At 35.5% G+C, this 27198-nt stretch overlaps 1 protein-coding gene across 1 annotated transcript in view; it reads left to right on the top strand.

Moving 5' to 3' along the window:
• AGPS (alkylglycerone phosphate synthase) overlaps window positions 1-21884 on the top strand; it is a 152995-nt gene extending 131111 nt beyond the window's left edge. Inside the window, 1 exon segment of the mRNA XM_043993254.1 lies at window positions 17992-21884. Within this exon segment, the coding sequence (XP_043849189.1) occupies window positions 17992-18113 (122 nt within the window). The 3' untranslated portion in view covers window positions 18114-21884.
• Window positions 21885-27198: the final 5314 nt, after the last annotated feature.

Genomic DNA, 27198 nt, shown 5'->3' with positions numbered 1-27198 from the left:
ATTGTTTTTAAAACAGTAATGTTAAAATCATTTTGCTTGTTTCCATGACCCTTTTTGAAGATAATCTTTGTATTTACCATGGATGTGTTATCATTGTCTTTAAAGATATAATTGTAGTGAATATATTGTTCTTTTTGTTCTGCTTTTCCTTTTCCATCATTTCTTTTAAGTCGTATTTCTTTGAATTCTTCATAGTCATTATTTTGATGCAGTGATATTCTATAACATGCATGTACCATAATTTGATCAACCATTCTCATCACTTAGTTAATTTTCAGGATTTTGATATTAGTGTATAACAAGGGGAGTCTGACCCTATTAAATAAAGATAAAGTTCCTATCAGACCAATTCATGTAACTCATTGAAGACCCATAGTATGGAATCAAGAGGACCTATCCCAGTTTACAATGGATAGTTATTCCTATCTTTTTACCTATTTGGGGAAGTACTTCTTGTACTGCCAAGAAGTAGTCTGAAGAGGAGAAGTGTCACGATGGCACCAAGTATACAGCAGGAGGTTGAAGAGCCCAGTGAGATGTTCATTTAGACATACCTCCTTATTCTTTCCATTAAAATTACTTTAAATATTTCCTTTTTAATTATCCTTGAACAAGATGGAAAGTAGTGTCTTTATTTTTATAATTGAAATGTGATTTTTTTCTAAAAGAAATTTAGGTTAGAGAAGGAAAAGAGATTTTGTGAAGAAAGCATGTTATGTTAGTTTATCAAAGCTGACTCCTGATTGTCTCTGCTTCTAGAATAGAAGTTTGGATAAAAGAATTATTCTCCTCAACTTTTAATATTTTATTCTATGCTATCCTCACCATCAAATATTTTTAAGAAAACTGCTAATAAGTATCAGAGTGAGCATCTCCTCCTCTTTCTTGTCTATCTTCTGTTCTTAAGTGCTTAGAAACATTAGAATGACCAAAAGGCAATCAACAGAATTGAGGAGAAGAGAGGAGCAGAGATATTTAAATTACTTTCAAGGTATAGAAGCAGCTTTGTAATAAACCAAGAGTCAAATCCTAATTTTGCTCTTATGTTGCAATTTTAGGCTTATGCTTTCATAAAATTGTGTGTAACTCAACATTTACAGATGTTTAGATATTTTAGCCACATGAATTTAAAAAAATGTTTTCTCCATGTTATATAATTGTTTGGAAAACCATTGCATTGACTGACTATATTAGACAAAGAAGCAGTTTTTTTGTTTTTATAACAGAGACTGTTACCATGAAGTTTAGGAATATTTCCATGACATATATTTTATGTGTATATATGCCAAGCTTTGCTGGGTATGTGTTAATCTCAGTGACATCTATCTTCATGAGTATGGAAATAATAGATAATTTATTTACTGACGTAGCTACAAGTAAGCCGTTCTTCATCTTCCAAGTGAAGATAAATGCCAAAGCAAAATTGTTTCGTGCAGTAGTATAAACAAGTAATCTTGAAAACATTTCATGTCCTTTGAGCCAAGTTAAACAGTACTTCAATCATGTTACATACATTGATAAAATTTATTTTGTTGTCTAAAGATAAATGTTAAATTGTCCCTCTCTGCTTTGTATTCAAAATATTACCTAACGAGAATTGTAAATGACATTTACACAGTGCTTTATTGTTTGGAAAATGCTTTTAATAGTCACTTTGTTGGAGTCTCCCAACAATCCTATTAGATAGCTACTACAGATTTTATTTTATAGATGAGGAAACTGAGACTCAGATAAAATAACCTGCCCAGGTTTACTTAGCTACCAACTATCCCAAGTGAGATATGAATGTAGGTCTTTCTGAGCCCTCTCTAACATGGTATATTATACATTACAGCCAAGAGCTCTCCAGTTTTTGTTTAGTAGACGAGGGAGTCTAGAATGCCATATTTTCTTATTTTAAGCATGAGAATTAATATGCCTCAGGGTTATGTGAAAGGAACCTTGTCATAAAAGTCACATTTTTGAAGTACGTTGTGAATGAGTAAAGTGCTACAATGTGAATGGATGTAGATTAGAAGCTTTTAGTTCGTTTTAGTGATTACGTATACACATAACATATTTCCATGTATCAGTTACTGATATGAATGATCTTATTTTCTGGTTGTTTTGTACTGACAGAACCATTTTGGTTTGGATTCCTGTTTCTCAGGGTTATTAATAAAGCAACTGCTGGTTAGATCAGATTACAGTAAAATTTCCTGTGGAACAAAACTATTTTCAGGCCTCAGCTGATGACTTACCTTTTTGAACATCATTTGATATATTTAGGTATAATGAAATAATTTAATTTAGTTATATATTGGAGGATGATTGTAGTAGAATTCCTACTTACATAACAATATACCAAGAAAGAGTTTTCGTTCTATTTAAAATATAAATTAAGTAGAAAACCTTTTTAAAAATATAATGCTGTTTAAATTGTATGATATAATTTAGGTACCAATCTGAAAGTCTGAAGATATGTACATATGCATAGATTGCTGTTTCTATGTCTTGCTTTAAAAAATATTAAATAAATCTGAAGCTAAATGTAAATCCATGCTAGAATATATTTGAAAAAGTTTTTTCTCTTTATTACCTGTCATTTTTCAATTGTATTTGAAACAAACAAATTGGTTTGTTGCTCTGTAGTAGAATAAGAGTAATACATTTATTAACTTGGCTTTAAGAGCTTAATTAGGCAGTTATTGTATGCACCATGGAATTTTATCATGGAAAAGTGGCCTTATTCCCAAATATATATGAGAAAATGCTGATATTGATTTATTAAAAATGAAATCAACACTGGATAAGTAAAAAGAAGTAGTAATTTCCCCCACACACACCCTTAAAGTACCAGCCAGTTCAGTGTTATTCTGCAGTTTAATGTCTACATGATCGCCTGTTCACTTTTGCTTTAAATAGAAATACTTCATATTTACGAGTGCCTTCATCCCAAACTGTTGCTTTTGTTTTCTTAAACAAAAACTAAGAAGTAAATCAATATACTGTATATCACTGTAACTATTGAGGAAATAGATCCAATTTATATGAAAGATTAAAACACTCAAGGGATAAGAGATTTAGTTGTCATCCATTAATATTTTTTCACAAATTGTTACCAACAGTAATTCTCATTCAGTAAAAAGTGGATTCCTGTTACATTACTAGAAATGAAACTACTATTGGAAAACACAAATTTAAAAAACTTTCATTCTTTAACTCTAAAAATCATTAGCAATTTTGTAATTAAAATTCTAAATGTACATTATTCTTCAGAATTGCTGCTTGTGTATTCATTTTAATGTATATAGTATTGATTATTGCCAAAATTGCAGATACTTAAAATAGAAAATATTTGTCCTAATATGAAATTTGTATTTTGATTTTTAGATAGCAGGGACTGATAGTACTACAGCTAAACTGTTGAATATGATTTATCTGGAAGGAAAACATTTTTTTGACTATATGGCAAGGTTTTATATAATGTGTCATAAACTTGCTACTTGGAATTAACCTCATAGTATCCTCTTTATTTACTGACCTTCAGCCCCTGTCATGACATTCTAAGTGCCACTTTTGAGAAGTAGCATTGGGGGTTGGGAGAATATTGATGCAATTTCTCTTGTTGTGTTTGGCCTGTAATTGTGATTAATAACAGTTGCTTTCACTATCTGGAAACAGACAGGCTGGTTTGTCTGCCTACAATCATGCTGTGATAAATGGAGCTATTTTAACTCTGGTTTTGTGTATCAAAGAAAACAGATGTAGTCTGGGACTCGAGGCTATAGGAAATATAAAGCCTGCTTAACTTAATCTTCATGGAGCTTGTTTTTGTAAATGAAGAACTGGTCAGTTTAAACAACAAAGTTTATACTAGAAGCATATTTAATTTATGGCTAGGTTTTTTAATTAATTATTAATCTTCTGAAACAAGGCATAAAATTGCTTGTCAAGAATTAGAAATTTTCATAAAACATGAACCAAATAGTTGTTAAAATATTCTTTGCTCTCTTGTTTAATTAAGTTTAAAAGTTGCATTTTTTTAAATATAGGCCATCAGTGATTATTCCTTGTCCCTAAGTTAGAGTCCAAGCCCTTATTTTTCCTTATCTCCTTTGGAAATAGTTTCTTTTTTCAGATATATTGATATCTCACATAATCTTTCCTGATCATCAAAAAAAATTAGTAGAGGGAAACTTTTAATCCTCTGTGATCCAAAGATAACAAAAAGCCTTAATTTAAAGTAAGAAAAGAGTATCAATGATAAGTAAATGATAGCCCTTACTTTTTATGCAGTTTCTTATAATGTGCCATTTAATGTACCATTATTCTCCACATGAGAGCTCACCACCTTTATCTCTGCATTTTCCACTACATTATACAGTAAATAGATTTTGGGAGGTTTGACCTGAGCTGGAAACCTGAGTACCCAATATGACAATTTTTCCTGTGGAGTGATGGGGTCTGTGTCCTACAGCAACAAGAGAGTAAAGGAGAGAGTACCATGATCATGTATTTCTCTCCTTTTGTTCCACTTTGCCAATCATACCATAGTGTCAGCTTCTTAGGTGAAAAAGCAGGAGATGGGACATCTGACCTGTCTCCTCTGAGAAGAGGCCAGTACCTGGGTGAATGCAAAAAAAGCACTTTTTGCTCTCCAGAATGACAGGAAAGCATATCCCTGGTGTGAATAAGACTGACCATTGGTATATAAAGGATATTTGAACATTGAATGATTACGCTTTAAGAAATGCCTACCCTACATTACTGTAAGGGTATTATAATTGACTTCTCATGACCTTTCATGCAGTGATGCAGTAGCTAGCAGATCATTTCTAACAGATGGTCTCTGACCTGTGAAAAGTCAGTTTGTGTGTCCTAATTATGGCCTAATATGGCCATCATCTCTAGTGTACTCAAAAAAGGTTATGTCATGTAAATTATCATATGGTGCATTAGAATTCTCAATTAGAAAGATGACTATATCAGTAAATTTTAATAGATGCTAGATTCAGTTCTTTAATCAATCACTAGCCTTTGGAAGTTATCATTATTCAACTGAAGTTATCAGATTTTTACTAATTTCTAAATGAGGTATTTATCTAATTATCACTGTCCTAAAAATGTTACTAGACTCCATGAAGCCTAAGCAAACCTGAGATCTGAAGAATAACTTGGAAATCACAGCCTAGTCCAGTTAGTTGCCACAATGGCAAACTGTTTTTTCTCCCAGGAAGTGGAGCCTTGGAAACAGGTAAAGATGTTGACTACTTAAGTGAAACTATGAGTTGGAAGCTCTCATCATTTACTACTCATTCTTGTAGCAGTTACATAGCATTTCTGCTTCCTAACAGGAACTAATTCATCGTTGTATCTGGTATCTAGCGAACAGGTATGCCAGAGGTATGTGAGGTAGATATAGGAAAGGAAGATTAAGGAAATTCAAGAAGGAGGAACCTTCGTCTGCTTCAGGACTGCAGTCTCTGATCTTAGTTACTTGTTGTGAATATTCCCAGCTGGTAGTTAGAAATGTAATAGTAGCCATTTTAATTCATCTATTAACTAAAGAAATGTCAAAATTCAGAAATGAAACTTCAAACAAGTTATATAACCCCATTTAAAATATAAAAGCATATTGATGTATATTTACCGTGACAATTTTGAGGGAAGAGTGTCCATAGCAGGCATTTAATGCAGGCTTGTTGAAATGAATTTGAAGAAACTGTAATGGTTTTAAAGTAGAGTTTCTGTTTCTAATATGGCTTTATCTGTTACAATACAATATCCAACATAGAAACGATGAATATCCAAGGTAGAATAATAACCTACGTATTATTTAATGTTATCCTTCTTTTCTTGTAATTTTTTGGTTGTTTCATCTGTGTCCAACTCTTCATGACCCCATTTGGGGTTTTCTTGGCAAAGATATGAAATGGTTTGCCATTTCTTTCTGCTCATTTTACAGATGAGGAAACTGAGGCAAATAGGGTTAAGTGACTTGCCCAGGGTCACACAGCTAGTGTCTGAGGCTAGATTTGAATTCAGAAAGATGAATCTTCTTAACTCTAGGTCCAGCAATTTATCCACTGTACCACCTAGCTGTCCTTATCCTTTATAGTCTTCCAGTTCTGAAGGGTCAGCATAAATTATTTTTCAAAAACATAATCTCCCTTCAACCCTTGCCTCCTCCCATTCCCCCCATGGTAATTAATAATAGCTCCCACTTACATAGCAAAATGTAGTGCTGTATAAATGGGAGCTATTATTATGGGGCCTTTATCTGCTTGTTGTTTGTCCTTTATTCTTGAAGAAGACCATGATATCAGGCAGGTGATATCATGACTTGTACTGAATTGGATTTAAGTGAGGAAGCGCTGTGCCAAGTCACTAACCTCACTCTCCTCCAGAGTCATCTGGGTTTAGTGGCAAGATATACATCAGGAGAACTGGAGATGGCCCAGCCCTTTATTTGCTATATGTACCATGTTTCTCTAGTTAAAGAGAGGTAAACTCTGTATAAAGGCTGCTACTAGAAATGCAAAGATACTGAATTCTGTTTCATACTTTCTCCACTGTTCTTATCTAGCTTTCTGTCACTCTGATTGTAAGGGAATCATTACTGTTGAATGAGGTTGGGAAGGAAATTACACTTTTAAGCTTACAGCAGCTGGATTTACCTCAATAAACAGTATTGCATTTTTCTCCCCATTCTTCTAGTCCTTTCTCATTGCCCTTACTCCCCATATAATCCTTTAGTTACAGACTGTGCAAGAAGTGAGGGTGGTGTAGATTTTGGGGGTGGTTTGTTTTGTTTTGTTTTTTTTGCGGGGGCGGGGGGGAGGGTGGTGTAGAAATAAAAGCTAAAGTGGCTCTCCACAATGGCTCTTCCAAAACATTTCATCCCTCCTCAGACTTTCCATAAGTCTTCCTCCCCCTACCCTCTCAATGGAGAACTTGCCTCATATTCTAGAGAACAAAAAAAAATTGAGGCCATTCAACAAGAGCTCCCTCTTCTCCCCGCCTCCTCATCTCCTTTCACTCTGATGCCTTCTGCCACTTTCTCCTCCTTCACCCTTGTGTCACTTAATGAAGTAGTCTTCCTCCTTACTAAAACTGACCTCTTATCTGCTCAGGAGGTCCCATTCCATCTTGTCTGCTTCAAACAGGCTGTCCCCTCTATTATCCCATTTTCTCTTATCTTTAATCTCTTCCTGTCTGTTGGCTTCTTCTCTACTGCCAATGTTTGTCCAATATTTCTTCTGTCCTTTATAATCAGACTTTTTGAAAAGGCCATCTACAATAGGTACACCCCCCCCCTTTTCTCTCCTCTCTTCTCACTCACTTCTTTTTTTTTTTTTAATTTTTTTTTTTTAGTGAGGCAATTGGGGTTAAGTGACTTGCCCAGGGTCACACAGCTAGTAAGTGTTAAGTGTCTGAGGCTGGATTTGAACTCAGGTACTCCTGACTCCAGGGCTGGTGTTCTATCCACTGCGCCACCTAGCTGCCCCCTCACTCACTTCTTAACCCCTTACAATCTGGCTTCTGACTTTATTCCCCCAAAACGGCTTTCTCCGAAGTTAGCAGTGATTGCTTAGTTATCAAATCCAATGGCCTCATCAATCCTCATTCTCCTCAACCTCTCTGCAGTTTTGGACATTGTTTTTCTCCTCCTTGACACTCTTCTCTCTAGGGTTGGGTTTTGTTTTGTTTGTGAGGCAATTGGGGTTAAATGACTTGCCCAGGGTCATACAGCTAGTAAGTGTTAAGTGTCTGAGACTGGATTTGAACTCAAGTTCTCCTAAATCCAGGGCCGGTGCTTTATCCACTGCACTGCCTAGCTGCCCCCTCTCTAGGTTCTTAGGGTACCACTCTCCTGATTCTCTTACCAGGTAGCTCCTTCTTAGTCTGCTAGTATCTCATTCAAGTTATCCCCTCTAACCATAGATGTCCCCAGGGTTCTGTCCTGGGCTCTTTTCTTTCTCTGTGCTGCTTCATTTGGTAATTTCATCAGTTTCTGTGGATTTAATTTAAACTGATGATTTTCACATCTCTGACTTCTCTGTTGACCTCCAGTCTTGTATTTCTAACTGTTTTTCAGATATCTTGAAGGGGTTTTTTTTTGTTTTTTTTGGTGAGGCAATTGGGGTTAAGTGACTTGCCCAAGATCACACAGCTAGTAAGTGTCACGTGTCTGAGGTCAGATTTGAACTCAGGTCCTCCTGACTCCAGGGCCAGTGCTCTATCCACTGTGCAACCTAGCTGCCCCTTGAATTGAAGTTCTAATAGATGCCTTAAACTTACCATGACCAAAGCAGCTCATTTTTCCCCTTAAGCCCTCTTCTCTTCTGAATTTCTTTATTATTGTCTAGGGTACCATCCTCCTCCTAATCCCTTAGGCTCACAACCTAGGTGTCATCTGTGACTTCTTACTATCACTCACCACACACCTCCTCCTCCCTGCTATTCATTCTGTTGCCAATGACTGTCAATTTCAGCTTTGAACCATCTCTCCAACATGTCTGTTTACTGCTTTCTCTGTTCTAATACTGTCACCACCCCGGTGTAGGCCCTTATCACCTCATGCTTGGTCTATTGAAATAGCCTACTGGTAGTTCTGCCTGACCCATTCTAATCCATCCTCCAGCTGACAGTGATTTTTCCTAAAATGCAGGTCTGATCCTGTCACACCCCTACTCAGTAAATTCCAGTGGCTCCCCATCACCTCCATTATCAAATATAAAATACTCTTTTTGGCATTTAAAACCCTTCACGAGGCCTAAAAATGTCTTTTGAAATTTCCCAATGTTTAATGGTCTAGAGACAACTTCTCTCATTAGCATGAAGATTGTTTGTTCCCATTAGAAAAATGAGAAAAATGGTGCTGCTGTCACAAAGGCCTCATAGCATTAAGATACAAATCCCAAGTTTTTCCAGATATTCTTAAGGCATTTCTATATGCATCATATTTTCTATTCCAAAATATGTTGTACCACATGATAATTTCTTCAAAGATGTTGTCTAGACTTTTTTTTTTATTGTGTCTTTCAGGTAGTCCAATAATTTTTAAATTATCTCTCCTGAATCTATTTTCCAGATTTGTTGTTTTTTCAGTGAGATATTTCACATTGCCTTCTATTTTTTCATTCTTTTGGTTTTGTTTTATTGTTTCTTGATTTCATATAAAGTCATTAGCTTCCATTTCCTCAATTCTAATTTTTAAGGAATTATTTTCTTCAGTAAGGTTTTTGTATCTCCTTTTCCATTCAGCCAATTCTACTTTTTAAGGAGTCTTTTTTTTCTTCAGTGAATTTGTGTGCCTCTTTTTCCATTTGACCAGTTCAACTTTTCAAGGCATTGGCTTTTTTTTTTTTTAAATATCTTTTACCATTTGTCCTAATCTTTTGTTTTTGTTTTTGTTTTTGTTTTTCGGGGCAGCGAGGGTTAAGTGACTTGCCCAGGATCATGAAGCTAGTAAGTGTCAAGTGTCTGAGGCCACATTTTAACTCAGGTCCTCCTGAATCCAGGGCTGGTGCTTTATCCACTGCTCCATCTAGCTGCCCCTCCCCCCATGTCTTTTTTTAAGGTGTTATTTTCTTCAGTATTTTTTTTATGACTCCTTTACCAAGCTGTTTATTCTTTTTTCATGGTTTTCTTGCATTGCTCTCATCTACCCCACCACCCTCTCCTCCCCCGCCCCCAATTTTTCCTCTACATCTCCTACTTTATTTTCAAAGTCCTCTTTCAGCTCTTCCATGGACTGAGACCATTCATATTTTTTCTTGGAGGCTTTGGATGTAGGACCTTTGACTTTGTTATCTTCTGAGTGTGTGTTTTGAGCTTCTTGTTACCACAATTTTCTATGGTCAGATTTTTTTTCTGTTTGCTCATTTTCCCAGCCTGCTTCTTGACTTTTAACTCTTTTTAAAGTGGTGCTCTGCCTCCAGGGTGGAGGGCACACTGTCCCAAGTTCCAGAATTTTTGTGTAGCTGTTTTCAGAGATACTTCTCGGAAACTGTAAGTTTTCAGTTCTTCCAAGGTGGTGTGATCTAAGGAAAGGTGTATTTACTACTCTTCTGGTCTGTGAGAGATCACAAGCTTTCTTTTCTGCCTTGGAAATATGATGAGGGTCCCTGATCCATTGTGGTCACAAGCTCTGGTGTGCTAGCACTCCTTGCCCTGGGACCCCCCCCCCCCTAAACCCCCATCCCCCAAACCCCAACTGCAACCAGGGTCTAAATATGGTCAAAGCAATAGAGTCTTGCCTCAGTACTAGCAGAGACCTCTGTGAGCTCCTTCTGACCAATTTGACCCCTTACCATCCGTGGGCTAAGAGTTCCAGAAGCAGCAGTAGCTGATGACGATGATTCAGTGACTTCCAAGGCCTTCTCCTTGTTTGCTAGGGCCAGGTCTATCCTAGCATGACCTGTTCTGGACTGTGCTCCACTCTCACCCTGGTGCGACAGACCTTTCCTGCTGACATTCTAAGTTGTCTTTGGCTGGAAAATTATTTCACCCTGTCCTTTGATGGGTTCTGCTGCTTCAGGAATTATCTTATGGTATTATTTTAAAGTTTTGGGGGAGAACCCAAGTGAATCCCTGCCTTTCCTATGCCATCTTGGCTCTGCCCCCTCAACACATTATTTTATAACTGCCCAAACTCACTGTAAAGTTGTTAAGATCTACTTGATCCCACAGTTGTGGCAGAATGTTGTCATGAAGAGTTCCAGACCTTGAGTCAGAAAACCTGGTTTTGAATCTTTACTGCAGCAGTTACTAGTTTTGTGACTTTTCGGTAAAGTAACTGTACCTTTTTGAGCCTTAGTTTCTCCATCTGTAAAAAGGGAATGCTGTTGCTTGTATCCTTGCAGGGTTTCTGTTGGGAAAGTGCTGTATAAACCTTAAAATATATAGATATGAGCTGCTATTACTATGAAATTGTTCCTAAGAAGCTTTTTCCCGTGTCATTTCACCTAACATGGTATTTTATGGAATTGACTAACAATATCTAACAATCTAACTAGATGTAGAAAAGCCACCTCATCTTCTCATATCATTCTACAGTGGCTTATAATTAGCATTCCAAAGCATGGTGATCTCTGAAGTAAAAAAGGCAGGAGTAGCAACCATGATCTCAGACAAAGAAAAAGTAGACGTAATTAAAAGAGGTAAGCTGGGAAACTAATTTTGCTAAAAGGTACCATAGATGATGCAATATCACTGCTAAACATATATGCACCAAATGGTATAGCATCCAAATGTTAAAAGGAAGAATTAAATGAATTACAGGAAGAAATAGACAGTAAAACTATACTAGTGGGGAACCTTAACTTTCCCCTCTCAGAGCTAGATATATCTAACCATAAAATAAATAAAGAAGTTTTAAGGAAATGAATAGAATTTTAGAAAAGATAGATATTATAGACCTGGAGAAAACTGTATGGAAATGGAAAGGAGTTTACCTTTTTCTCAGCTGTACATGGCACCTTGACAAAAATTGGCCATGTCTTTGGGCATAAAAACCTCATAAACAAATGCAAAAAAGCAGAAATATTAAATGCATCCTTTTCAAACCATAATGCAATAAAAATTGCATTCTGTAAGGGGCCATGGAAGCTAGATTAAAAGCTAAATTGGAAACACACAAAAAATCTATTATTAAACAATGACTGGGTCAAAGAACAAATCATAGAAAGAATCAGTAATTTCATTAGAGAGAATGACAACAATGAAACAACATTCCAAAATTTGTGATTTCAGCCAAAGCAGTACTTAGGAAAAAATTTGTATCTCTGAATGCTTACATCAATAAAATAGAGGAAGAGCAGAGCAATGAATTGGGCAGGCAGTGTTTAAAAAACTAGAAAAATTAAAAACTCCCAATTAAACACCAAATCGGAAATCTTGAAAATGAAAGGAGAGATTTAAAAGTTAAAAAAAAATTGACCTAATAAATAAAACTAGGTGCTGATTTTATGAAAAAAAAATCAATAAAATAGATAAACTATTAGTTAATATGTTTAAGAAAAAAAAGAAAATCAAATTACTAGTATCAGAAATGAAAAGGGCCAATGCGCTGCCGGTGAAGATGAAATTAAAGCAATTATTAGGAACTATTTTGCCCAAATATGTGACTGTAAAACTGACAATCTAAGTGGGAAATGGATGAATATTTACAAAAATATAAATTACCCTGGTTAATAGAAGAGGACATAGAATACTTAAATAATTCTATCTTAGAAAAAGAAATTCAACAAGCCATCAATGAGTTCCTTAAGAAAAAATCCCCAGGACCAGATGGATTCACAAGTGAATTCTACCAAACATTTATAGAATTCATTCCAACACTATATGAGCTACTTTGAAAAATAGGTAAAGAAGGAATCCTACCAAATTCCTTTTCTGACACAAATATAATGGTGTTACCTAAACCAGGAAAAACAAAAACAGGAAGAAAACTACCAATTTCCTTAATGAATATTGATGCAAAAAATTAAATAAAATTGTATCGAGATTGCAGCAATATATCATAATGATCATATACCTTGTCCAAAATTCCTTTTCTGACAAATATAATGCTGTTACCTAAACCAGGAAAAACAAACAGAGAAAGAAAACTACCAATTTCCTTAATGAATATTGATGCAAAAAAATTAAATAAAATCATATTGAGAAGATCGCAGCAATATATCATAATGATCACACACACCTTGTCCAAGTGGGATTTATGCCAGGAATGCAGGGTTGGTTCAATATTAGGAAAACTATCGGCATAATTGACCATATCAATGACAAAAATTATATGATTGTCAGTAGATACTGAAAAGGCATTTGATAAAAGTACAGCACCAATTTCTATAGAAAACATAGGAATGAATGGAGCTTTCCTTAAAATGATAAGTAGTATCTCTCTAAAGCCATCAGCAGGCATCTGTAATGGAGACATGCTAGAAGCCTTCAAAATACGATCAGAGTTGAAACAAAGATGCCCATTATCACCACTGTTTTTTTTTTACATGTACAACCATTTTAAACATTTCCATATTAGTTACTTTGTACAAGAAGACTGATTTTCAAAATGGAAAGAAAGTGTAAAATAACATGCTTCAGTCTGTATTAGACAATATCAGTTCTTTCTCTGGAAGTGGATAGCATGCTTAATCATTAGTCCTTTGGGCTTGTCGGATTATTTTATTGCTGAGAAGAGCTAAATCATTGATGGTTCTTCATTGTACAATATTGTTATAACTGCATACAACGTTCTCCTGGTTTTGCCCACTTCACTTGCAACAGTTCATGTAAGTCTTTGCAGGTTTTTCTGAAATCATCCTCCTTGTCATTTCTTATGGCACAATAATATTCCATCACAACCATATACCACAGCCTTGTTAGCCCTTCCCCAAGTGATGGACATCCCTTCAATTTCTAATTCTTAGCTACCACAAAAGAGCTGCTATAAATATTTTCATACAAATAGGTCCTTTCCCCTTTTTGTATATCACCACTATTTTTTCAATATTGTACTGCTAACTATAACAATAAGTAAAAAAAAAAAGAAATCAAAGAATCAGAATAAGCAATGAAGAAACAACTATCACTCTTTGCATATGGTGTGGTGGTATACTTAGAGAATCAACTCAAAAACTAGTTGAAACAATGAACAACTTTAGCTGAAGCTGGTGAATGTTTTGAGTTTAGGAGTTCTGAGCTGGTTATCTATGCTAAGTATAGCACCAACTAGGTGGCTTCTAGAGGGCCAAAAATATGTTGCCTGAGGCGGTGCAAACTGTCGCAGGTTGGAAAAAGGAAGCAGCTTCCATAACTGTCAGAATGGAAATGAGTGGCTACTGTACTTTGAAAAAAATTTAAAGAAAAAAAAAAGAATGAGTGGTTTTCCTCCTTTGGTAAGTGAAAAGCAAAGCATTGGTCATTAATTAGCTGATCCTTTTTATAGTCATTTATAATCAGTATGGCCATATGTGTTGCATGGGACAGAATGAATTATTATTTAGTAGCAAGAGGAAAAATATTAGATGCTGTTTATAGCTGGAAAACTTATCCACAACTTTCACACCTTCACTGGTATTTTATGTTCCCAGTGACGCTGTTGTCTTGATGAAGTGATGATAAAGACTTTAGAAGTAGATAAGTTGAACAATTGAATCAAAGAGATAGAACATGATTTTTAAGCTCATTATCACCTTATCATCAAGTCTCATATTACACCTCAGTCTTATTCCCATTTTTCTTAAAGGTTAAACATTAGCATCTTTCATTTGATGGATCTGTTGGCTTGTGTCCAGCTTGTACTTCCAAGCAAAGACAGTGTTTTACAGCATGAACAAATGCATAGGTTAAAAACCCTCTGAGGAAATGTCAGCTCTTCACATGGGTCAGGAAGCAGAAAGTTCCCATCATTCTTTGCCTCTTTGTCAGAACCTAAAGATAACCCTTATTGGGATGAGGCTGTATGGCCCTTTAAAAAACCACTGGGTATCTAGGTTTAATTGAATGGCCAATTACATAAGACGGCTTTGAACCATAAGCTCTTTTATCCATAACAAGATGTTCAATTACTACTATTTTTTGGCAATATTTGAGACAGAGTGGAATAGCCAGTGTGGGAGAATAATGATGAGTAGTATCCAGGATAATAAACTACAAGTACCAAAAAAATTGTACTTTGGTTCAGTTCTATTTCTCTGCTTTTCTTTGAGTCATATTCCCAGTTCAAGGACCCATTTATTTCATTCTTCGTTTTTCTATAAGTGAATTCTGTAAGAAATTATTTTCCAATATCTTTTTACCCAATGACCAATAGTCATTGATTCAGAATATTTTAATGTGATTAGGCTCCAGTTTTATCAAAGACTTGGACCCAGAGAAGTTTGTTTATCCAAGGTCACACATGTAATCCTACTCTACAGCTAACTATCTGGTATTTAAAACAGTGAAGTTATAGGTATTGGTACCTGAATGATCATGTTCATAAGCAATATATTGTACGTAGACTTTAAATAGATATCAGCAATATATGGTATAATTTGAACATCAGTGAAATACAGATAAGGAAGTCACAAAGCCCATTCCAGGCTAGGTTTAAGGCCATTGAATTACTGCTACATTTTTTAATAGCAGATTTTCCTATTGTTTCTAGCACTACCTTTTATTCCCAAATAGCTAAATCAGAAGTCAAGAGAATAAGAGATTGGTAGGTCAAAGGAACCTGTTTCTAGTGATTTCACAAAGGCTGTGTTCCCTGTGAATGTGAATTTGCAATTTCATATTGTCATGGTCCCATTAAAAGAATGTTGCGGCATGGGATAGATTATCTAGACTAAGGTCACTTGTGCTTGTTGCATCTCTAATGTTTGAGCTTTAGCTGCTTTTTTTCAAAATGTTTTCTCCACTTGGTATGCCATTGGGGACAGGTGGTTCTCAGTTCTGAGTGCTTGAAATTTCATGGCATTCTTTAGCCATGTGTATAAGTATAATTAGCCCATTTCTGAATATAAATTCTTTGTTTCAGTAGATACATCCTTGGCTTACAGAAAGGATTTTTGCAAAACAAAGAAAATCATTTTTATTCAGTATCAACTTCTGAGGATTAGAACATAATAAAATTGTTCCCATTTCAAATAGTAGGCCTTTCTTGGTGACTTTTTTTTAAATTGCTTAGCCGTGTGACTAGACCTCAGGAAGACTTCTCAGTCATTACTCAATCCTTTGAATTAGCCTTTTATTTGAGTTTTGCTTCCTATTTGCTCTTGTAATTGCAACAAACATGACCTGTAACTGTTTGAGCTTATAAACCAAACCAGATCTTTTCCGTGGGTGTAAACTGGAATTTTTGACATCAGTTCAAGTTTTTCATGAGTGACAGCAGGAGCTCATAGACCTCTGCCACCAACGGGTTAAAATCTTCCATCACATATGTTTATGAAGGGCTGAGGCTTTGCCTGCTGTACAGCTTTTTTTAACTTTCTAGTTCACTAATCAAATGTATGTTAGATTGATTATTGTAAAAGTATAAACCATAGAAAATTTGACAAGATAGATGTGTAAATTATCCCTCTGACAGAACTAATGATGCACTCCAAGCACCTTCTGTTTTCCAGCACTTGGTGAGCGACTTCATTAAATATGCAATGGCTGTTGGGTGGCTTCTCAGACGTTAGTTCAGCTCCTCATGGAATTGCATTATTACTAGAGGTGTAAAACCAGGCAGACAAGCTAGCTGTTGGGCATCCTGCTGAGGTTCTAATGTGCTCCATCTTGTTGGAGCAGTTGTTTGCAGTCTTTTCAGGACAATTACATCCATAACCACAGGACACTTTCAGTGAAACTATATTACAGATAACAGTTGAGAATGGCATTGACTGTTCTTCACCCCTCTGACTTTAGCAGCCTGAATGTAGGGTAGATTAAAGGGCTGCAGGTTGCCCCAACTCCTCAGTAGCTGAAGACCTTGTCTGTAGTGATGTAACTAAAATCACAAGTGAATCTGGGGGAACTCCTGCCCCTCCTAAACTTTGGAGCCGTTGAGAGAGTTAGGGAGGGATCAAATAAGTGTGCATGAGTAGGAGTTTTTATAGGACTGAAGTATTATATATTTGTAGTGTTCACTCAACACATTGGTCGTTTTAAATTTTTTTACCGAATTGAAGGTTTTTCTTCTATTGTACATTTTTTTCCACTCGGCACCATTTGTGCTCTTTATTCCTTAGAGGAATAAACAAAAATATTCTGCTTTCCAGCAGTGTCCTTGTCATTTATTATACTGATGACAGTTTGATGGTTACCCTGAGAACTGGGCACAAAAGATGGTTTGAGTTTAGTTTCAAATGGTATTTAAGGTTTCCAAAAGGCAGATGCTACAGTATATCACTGCAGCCTGATAAATGGGACTGCATTTTAGGATGACAGGCTGAATACTATATTGTCTTTAATGAAAGAATGTTGGCCATTTTGATTGACCTATTAAGTCACTCTTGATGACTTTAGTTAATTAATGAATCTGTGGAAAATGACCATTTCAATGACCATTCTCATTTAAAATTGCTTACTAAGTATTTTGCTAATTCAGTAAAGTACATTTATGAGATTTCTCTATTTCCTTACAAAATGTTTATAAAAGTAGTACATATCTCTGGTAATTTTGTATTCAGAGTTTATTCTAAGAGTGGTTAAAAAAAACACCAAATGGACATACTCTCTTACACAGATCTTATTTGTAAATAATGGGGAGGGGTCCCCTGCATAATTTATATTACTGAGCTCTTCTTTATAATTGGAACAAGTCAGCAAGCTTTATTGGGGGGAGGGGGGCAGAAATTGACTTTTCCGTTGACAACTTTACCAGTATTTTTTTTAACTTGGTATAAAAAACAAAAATTGGTGCCACCGGTATTCTTAAGTTAGTAGAGGAAATGTGTTATTCAGTACTATGGAAATGTCTGAAAGTAATTTGGTGTCATATCCTATGTCAAGTCTATTTTTTGGAAAATTACATTTAAGTCAGTTCCTACAATTTTCTAAAGTTTTTATGTTATCCCTTCTGAAAGATGATAGCCTTTTTGTTAGAAACCATCTTTAAATGAAGTCACCTAACTTATACGGGACACACGGTTTAAAGCCTTTTTATCTTAAAATCGCTTCCTTAACATTTTGATGTGTTTAAATGGTTAATTTTAAGAGGCTTATTTCTTAAGAAACACATAGACTTTTCATTTTGTTACTTGTAAAAGGTCCCTTAATCTCAGCCTAAGCTTCATCTCCATTTCATAGTTTACAGAGGAAGGAGACAGTGTGGAACACAGGCTTCCTCTGGGAATACATTGAGCTTAATGAGCTTGATAGTCTGCTGGGCTCAATAAATCAAATAAAGCAAAACATTTCTCATTTTTGAATAAAAGCATTTATCACACAGTGTTTGTTCATTCGTGGTCACAAGATTGATTGGCTCCCGGCATTGTGGTGTATATTGAAGCATTTTTGATTTTGTTTTTCCAGTGGGCAAGTTGCGGAAGCAGTGGCTGAAGGAAACTATCTCCGATGTCGGCTTTGGAATCCTGAAGTCTATCAAGGAATATGTGGACCCCAATAACATCTTTGGAAACAAGAACCTTTTATAAATTCATTATTCTCTTATATACTTTAAAAAAATCACACACAAATGCTTTTCTAGTCTACAACTATATGGTTATCCCAGTAATCAAATATATCATGGACTATATTTGGGGTGTATTTTGTTTTTTGGTTTAAAAAAATCTTTTATTCTTGAGTTTTGTTCTGTTTGTACATCTGTGGATTGACAGGTGGTATTCCTAAATCTCTAGCACTGTAAGGGGTATCAGTTTACAACCAACTTGGAGATGCAAGTCATTCCAAGTTTTAGTTAGGCAGCAAAGACCTTATGGTTGTAATTTCTGTGGAAGATACAACCAGCTGTTTTGTATTGAAGCTACCCCTGCCTGGAGAACAAAGACTGGTATTGGTATCATTTAGTGAAACTGATTATCCAACTTGCTTTTAGAAGGAAGTTTCTGGGAGGCAGATAACTAGAGGATTCCACTGAGGGAACATTTCTATGTAAAAGGTTTTTCTGTCTTTTTTTCTTTCTTTCTTTCTTTCTTTTTTTTTTTTAGTGGGAGCAGGCCTGAATGGGTGGGATTATGAAGGAGTAATTATTCCTGAATGAATAAAGATAGCTTAGCATTTTAAAGATGCACTGAATTTTGTATAAGGTGTTTTTTTTTTTTTGCCTGCATTTTCCTTTCTAATTATTTTAGAAATCTAAAAGTTTGAATTGGTATACAAATTATACTGTTACAGTACCTTTTTTTTCTTTGTGTGTTTCTATTTATGCTGAAGTCTGAGTTATATTTGTATCATTGGGATAATCTGTTGTAATATCCTGGTTCATTCATCATACGTTTTGTATAGAAAAAGCTAACTTATCGCTCATATTGTATGTGAAGAACAGGTTTACCATAAAATGAATGCCTTCATCCACCCTGTAGTCCTGATGTATCTGGTTTCACTTTCTTGTGGCTGAGATGCAGAAGAAGGAAAAAAAAAACCCTCTACATTTAATGTCTTCGCCAGAATGAGTGGTTTGGCTATTTAAACAAACACTGTCAAGCATTATTCAGCACTCTATTTGAAAGTCTCAACAGTTTCAGTGCTGTAATCTTTTTATTAATCTAAACTGGATGACAAATTTTCATCTAAAAGTGAAGTTTTCAATTTAGTTTTTAATAATGGTTTAATGTCTTTATGAATTACTGCTTTAACCTAAACAGTAGCCACAGTTGTAATATATAAAATGCATATACCATAATCAAAAGTTTGAAACTTCATATTTCTTAAATTGTAGGTCAAACATTAATCACATTTAACAAACATTTTTACATTTAAACCTGGATCTTAAAAACAAGTGAATTGAAAACTTTGAATCACTGTCTTGTCAAAGGTTCATGATTCACATTTTGAGATGGATTCTTTTCTTAATGCAATGCCTGACTTTTGATAATTTTTTTTTTAATTAGTACTTGATCACATATAGCAACTCAATGTGCAGACTATCCTTTAAAAGGACATACTGTCTGTCTATGTAGCAGTGGCTCCAAAGTGTTTTTGGGCAGTTTGATACCTTTTATATCTGAAGTAGCCTTAACCAGAAAAGTAAAAATTTACAATTTGAGAATATGCTATTTTTACAATTTCAAACTGATTAATAATTTTTAACTGTTAAAATTGGCCTAAAATAAATGAATATAAATCTCTAAGCAAATCAAAATCAAATATTTGTGTTATAGCAACAAAGTAATAATTGCTTTATTAAAAACTGCCTGTCTTCATCAGCAATTTCTTTTTAAAAGATTGTAAATTTTCCATCAGAGCTCTGTTCAAAACTTTTGGTTTTCGAACCAGTTGGATACTTCCTGAATAAAATCATCTCTAACTCCCTACAGAATTTTATTAAATAATCTATTCATAAAGATAAGTTAAAAGCATTCTCTGATGTGGGAATCTAATTACATGAAATTAATATGGTATTAATAGCCTATAGGAAATGTATGTATGTATGTGTTTCCCAGTATATTTTGTTTTTATAAAACTTATAATTCACAAGTGAATCCAGTCTCTTGCATTTGATTGGTATAACATCCTTTCCCAGGGAGTTCATATTTCAACAACCTCAGAAATCTGCACTTGACATTGGGGAACTCTAATTTTTAACACCTTGAGGTTAAGTGCTTCTTATTCTATGTGAACCTTATGGAACACATGATTTGTCTCCGTTTTTCCTTTTCATGTGTGCAAGGCTTCCCCACGTTGCATTCTTTGGCCATGATGATTGCTGATTGTAGTTGGGAACCTGCCTGCAGGATGAGTCTGAAATACACCAATCTTCATCAGTCCTGCTTGAAACAGATTGAGTCAATAAGAAAGCCTTCCCCTCACACTTTTGGTATGTGTCTCTGTACTTGGTGTACTCATGGAGGACTGAATTTACAAATTAATGCCCAGAAAGCACTTAGACTTATTAACCCTGAAATAGCTGGATTTGATGGTAGCATGAGAACTAAAGCCAGGAAGATGTGGTTTTGTGAGACCATCTAATCCCATTCTTTATTAGGTTTATACAAAGTACCTAAATCCCTTAACCTGTGTGGTTTTCAGGGCTGCTATGGTGCTGCCTTTCTTTCCCTTTACCTACTTAATTTTTTCAAGACGTCAACACACATTTTAGTAGATCATGTTTGGGTTAGGGTTTGCTGGGGGCAGGAATATAATGCTGCTAATGTGAGATCTTTGCATTAAATGCAAAGATCTTGATGTAAAGAGATATAATTGATAAAGAAATTATTGCCTTAATGCTTTTTTGGCAGAGTCGTAAATACACTAGAATTTCTACCTGCAAAAGGTTTGGGTGTAATTTACAGTGTGTGCCTAAGTTGAATCTTTGGTGACACTCGAGAGAAACTTTGGGTTAAGTTTGGTAATCAGGGCATGGCATCTGTCATTGAGAATTTATTGTGCCTAGCGCTGTATTTGACAGGAAGAGGAAAAAGAAATCTTGAACCAATGTCTGATTAAAGTCTTAAGAGAATAAAGTTTCTCCTTTAAAAATTCACCAGACCATACATACTCATCGATAGAGATATGTTTGAAGCACATTTAACCTTCTGTTGGGTAAATTGTACCAAGCAAAAAAGTGCTTTGGCTGTGTCCTTAAGTGAATGCCCTCCCCCAATTGTGGGTGTCTGTGGGGAGTTTCCTATCATAATGCTGATCATATCCTACATTTTGCTCCATCTCTATTTCACTCCAAATTTTTCTTTATTATATTTACTTGTAGTTATCACTGCTTAACTGTTGCTTGATTAGAGAACCTACTGTTGACCTATCTCAAGCCACTGTCCTATATTAAAGTAGAACAAAGTGCTTGTTTTCTACTGTGCCTTAGGCAATAGAAATCAAATAATGGGGGGGGGATATCAGTATTTGAAAGTATGGATTTTTTTCATTATGAGAGTTGTGGAAATATGACTTCATTAAGGAAATTCCTCCCACTTTTTCTTTCCCACTCAATTTTCATTTTCAAATACATTAGTTTTAATTGGGATCTAGTTCATGGGAAAAGCAGAGAGGAGTAGCAAGTGCAGGGTTAGAATTTGAGACTCCCAAAAGGGACATGGCATCCTCGGCTTTAGAGATATTTGGGTCTTGGCTTTGCTACATATACAGATGTCTTTTGTTCTCCCACCATTGCAAACAGATGTCAAGTTAATTGGTTCTTCCATGTTGTATTAAATTGTCATCCTAAAAAAATACAACTATACATATATATGTGTATGTGTGTGTACCTATATGTATACATATATATATATATATATATATATATATATATATACACACACACACACACACACACACACACACACACATACACATGTTTATTTAAAATCCAGAAAGTATAAAAGGTTCTCTTAAACTGTTGAAATTTAGTGTCTGATATCAAGGATGTAAGTTACATACTAAACTTTCTGCTACCTAAGCCAAACACAGTGTTTGTCTTTAGTGTGAGATTAACTGTAAAGCGATTGTAATGTCAAAAGATTATAGAAATTTATATTATTAATAAAAAAGGACATGGGCCTAAAAAAGAACTGGGTTTTTTTTTCCCCTCAGTGAGTGTGTGAACCATTTCAATGTTCTCTTGTATTAGATGGATCTTTTTTTCAATTTAGAGTTTTTAAATTTCATTATTTTCCACTGATTTGAAAGAGACATTAGAAAACCTGTGGGTTATTCTAGATTAATAATTTGATGTGCTATGAAATTATTACATCACTTAAATTACAGTTTCAGTTAAATGTTTTCATTCCTTAATTTTTACAAAAATTGAAATATTAAATACAAATAGAGCCCTAATCCTACAATCAATCTCCTGTGGACCTGAGCCTGATAATCTTGCTTCATGAGCAGCTGCATTCACCTTATATCCTCAAGTAATTCATTTCCCTTATATCTTATTTGTCTTACTCTTTACTGACTTTTTGATAAAGTCAGTCACCATTAACAACACTAATACTGGGAATTCAAACTCAGAAACAATCATAGGATTAAGCATTTTTATGATTGCAGAAATAAAACACTTCCTTCTCTGTCCAATTTCCTCCCCTTCCCACCCCACTCAAAACAAAGGGTTTGCAAGGAGGGAAAATTACAACTATATTAACAGAAATGTTAAGACTTTTCAGAGGCACTGATGCCCTTACCAACTTAAAGAGGTCTGCATTGAATGGAAATGGGAGAATCCCTCTTGGTACAGCAGATTTTCAAGCAAAGGCTATAAATGTATGATTTGAATTTTTTAAAAGATAAATGCCAAGATGTTTCTAAAATTTACTCATTTGAAAAATCACCAAAAAGAATAGTCAATGCTTAAAACATATTTGCCCATAAACTTCCCTCCCCCTGCCATCAAGAAGGGAAATAGTTGATACACTGTGCCTATAATAGAGAATTGCCCTTAAAAAAATAATAATGATTATCTTTAAATGTTGACAGTGCCTTGTTAGGACTCAGTCTCACTAAACAGTCATTGTTTAAAATGAGAAGGAAAGGGCACTTCTTTTTAGATGATATCTTTATTGCCCAAAGACTAAGAATTTGTTAGACATCATCTTATGCAGTTATATCCTTTCTTCCATAGTTGGTTAAAATTTCCCATAATAGATATTAAAATGCATAATAGACTATTGCTCTCCCAGATGTCTTAAGAGTCAGTTACCCAAATTACATACGGTGTTTTCATTCCTGTATTCAATAATCCATGCCATCGCCCCTCCTGTCTCCTTTTTTTTTTCTTTTGGCTATATTATCACCAGACAGCAAAGACATTTCCAATCCACTAATCCTAGATCTGGGGATTAGGGGAAGCTATCTTTGTCCAATGGTATTTTCCTTTGGATATCTGCTTACCTAATTCTCTGGAGCCTAGCTTGCAAGAGGGGGGTTTGTGTTGTGTCTTGTATGTCAGCCCCATTTTGTGTGATGGTATCTCCTGGAATAAAATGAGTATTTGTACCCCCTGGAGAATGAGAGTAATACACTGTTCATGAAAAGTGTACTTATTGGTTATTCATAATTCTTACCATGTCATTACCCTCCCCACCCTGTGTGAAATACTGTTTGTCTATAATGTAACGTATCTTGACATAAGTGATATCTCACCCTAAGTCTTCCTCCAAGGCAGTATTTTCTGCCGGTACTGCAGCCATCTTCTGGGAGCTACAAGTGGATTAGTATTTATTTATAAGCCATTATACTATTATAGCTAATGTCTATAAAGCTCTTTTTTTTTCCTGTGCACATTTATAATGAGTTTAAAGATAACTTGCTGTGTAGTGGGAAGACAAATGGTGGAAAGGTTCGGCCATAGTGGTTCAGACTGAGCTGGTTCCGACCGGATCCTTCTTTTTACACAAGGTCTCAATACACAGTCTATGTATGTGTTTTCGGTGTATGTTCAGATTCTGATTTTCATACACTGTACGGTTCTAAAAGCAATTACCCATGTCTGATTTCTATGATGTTGGAAAAATAAAACAATACCAAAACTACTCCCATCGTGATAGAAACAAATGATTCTTTCCCGTGTTGATGATGTAGTATCTGCCTACCTGTAGCTCTAAGCAAAAATCGTGGCTGCGGAGTGACTTCAAAACAATTGGTTCCTGATATTGGTTCCTATTTGCCCGCATGTTTAATGGAGTAGCATAACAGCTATGTTCGCTACCATGCTCAGACTTTGTAGGTTAAGCAAAATAAACAACTTTGAATCAGTTGACTGACACTTATTAAGAATCAGCCGGTTGAAGTGACAGATGGCCAACCTAAGAGCTCCAAAGACCAGAGTTCAAGACCAGCCTCTGACACTAGCTATGTGACCACAGGCAAATCACTTAATCTCATTGCCCCAATTAGTTCTGCATCAGTGGAGGGCTGGTTGGTCAACAAGCACTTATTAAGTGCTTACTATGGGCTAGGGATACAAAGAAAGGCCAAAACATGGACCTTGCCTTCTAATGGTGTTAAACAACATACATTCAATTGTGTACATGCAAGATATATGCCATAGAAATGTATTATGTAAACAGGAAGTAATTTCAAAGATAAGCTACTAGCAAGGAAGCAGGGGAGGGGCAAGCAGGAAAGGCACCTTGCAGAAGGTGGAATTTGAGGTAGAAGAGAGGAGGGAACATTCCAGACACAGGAGACCAATAGGGAAAAAGGCATAGCCCAGAGAGATGGAGAGTTGTATGAGACAAATGGCAAGTCGGCCAATGTTGCCAGATCACAGAGTATGTACAAGAGAGTAAAGGTGACAATAGAAATGCCTACATTAATGGAATCATGTGTCCACACCCCCAAAGTCAATCAATATGGGTCACTTGTGACATTTTCTGGTAGGCCAGTAGAAAAGAAGCAGTGAATTCTATACATTCTCAAACTTTAAACGGTCAGTCCCTTATGTGCTGAGCCTAGTGTTTGCAGGGATCCATGGACCAGCCCCTAGTCACTCATAGGGTCCTTTAGTGATCACAACCACACTAATTCTCTGCACAAGTAGCCTGCTAAGCTGTGGATGAGCAGCAAAGCTGTCTGCATGCAGATTTGCTGGTTTCCTGAATTTAAAAAAAAAAACATACTTTAAAATTAAGGTATTATATACATATATAATGTTTGTGTGTATATATGTATATATGTGTGTGTATGTATATCTCTCTCTGTGTGTATATATATATATATATATATGTTCATGTCCTTTGCCCTATACAGAAATTTGTACTCTAAAAATGTGAAATAATTTTCAAAAGACTATCAACATTACTTTCAGAAAAGATAGTGCATGCAACACTGGAGACAGATATACTCAATATAGACTTTGTGGATGAGCCATATAATTATAATAAAAGCTTGTATTTATATAACATTTAGCCGTCAAGGGGGTGGGGTGGGTAGAATTACATATAACATCTCATTTTATATTCACTAATAACCAATGAGGTAAGTTGGGTGTGTATTTCTGTTTTACAGGTGAGGTAACTGAGATTCAGAGAGGTTGTTAATTATTCCAAAATCACAGCTAATGAGTGAAGGACCTGGGATTCAAACCTAGGCCTTCTGACTCCAGTGTATTCCATTCTACCACATATTTTTCATATTTCATAGGATCCATGATTTCATCAGTGTTCTTCCTCCACTAGTGCTGATGGTAATCCATTTATGTTAGATCAGAGGACAGTAGAGCTAGTTAGAAAGAACCTCATAAGGCTAAATTTTAGCTCACTCCCTCATTTGACACCTGAAGAAAATGAGTCCCAGGAGGGGAAATTAAGTGACTTTCCCATAGTCATACTCTAAGTGGTAGAGATGAGATTTTTAGCCTAGGTCTTCTGATTACAATTTCAGTGTACTTTCTACTCCACCATGTTTGTTCACTAATTAGTCACGTCTTTTCATCAATCCATAGAGTAAAATCTACCCAATGTGCAGGAGGCTTTCCTCTTTAAAAACAAAAATAAAACATGGCTACCAGTTCAGCACTCAAGATCTTGGTCATCCTTCACTGTCAGCTGTTACCATGACGTGACCAACACGTTGCCATTTCAGTTTTGACATATTCTGGACCATGTCTCATGCTATTTCTATTGCACAAACCACAGGAAGGTGTAACCATGAGTTCTCACATTAGCCTGAAGTGTAGTTATTATATACTATGTATGACATCCCTTCTATAGCTTCTGCATTTTTTAAAGAGTAAGATTGGTTGGGTCTTCTTTAAATAAAAGTCTGGGTAAATAAAAGATGTTTGCTAAAGGCTTCCTCACTGCCTCATCGTGGTATGGAGGTGACTTAGTTCATCAAAAGCAATGCTAGCAGAGCCTACCAAGCTGGAAAGGCTTCAGATACAAGTCCCATGGTGCATTCTACCATTCATGGTCTGACCTAGCTGTGTTCAGAAAGGTTTAATCACCAGGTGATGAATATTTTTGGCCACAGAAGCCATGAAGATGATATAATAGCAAAGATAGAAGAATTGTGATGAACATAGCAGGAAGAAGTAACTACATGGATTCTTGAAGAGTAGGCCTAGAAAAATACATAAATAAATTTCACCTGAACAGAAACTCAAAGCAGATTTTTCTCAAGACTACTAGCTAAAGGGTAATGATATCTATCAGCCTTCTGACTTAGATACTGTTCTTTGTTTATAAATGTTTAATCCACAATGCCCTACACTAATAAGTTTATAGATTTAATTTAACACTAATAAAAAGGAAATGCTGAATCTGATGGACTTCATAAATTTTCATTTTTATATCTTTAATTATTGTGTTCTTATTAATTGTGCTTAGGCTGAGAACAATCCATTTTCTGTAAGATAGATGCCATCTCATATCAAACCTACCAGGAAAGAAGCAGAAAAGGAGCTAACATTAAAGAGACACTTGATTATGTCCCATAGGAAGTCTTAAGAACATTAGGAACCCACAATTCTTTGAAAGTGCTATTCCAGATTGGAGGCTGTTGTTTAAGGATTATGGAGGAACTAAAAATGTCTGGATATTTTTCAGCAGGAAAGAAAGTAAAAGCTTAATATGTGATAGTTATAGCTAAGACAATTATGTGGTCAGATTA

Source organism: Dromiciops gliroides, chromosome 3 (assembly GCF_019393635.1).
Source record: "Dromiciops gliroides isolate mDroGli1 chromosome 3, mDroGli1.pri, whole genome shotgun sequence".
NCBI classification, from domain to species: Eukaryota; Metazoa; Chordata; class Mammalia; order Microbiotheria; family Microbiotheriidae; genus Dromiciops; species Dromiciops gliroides.
The sequence above is the reverse complement of the archived record's forward strand: the minus strand, read 5'-3'. Positions and strand labels throughout refer to the sequence as shown.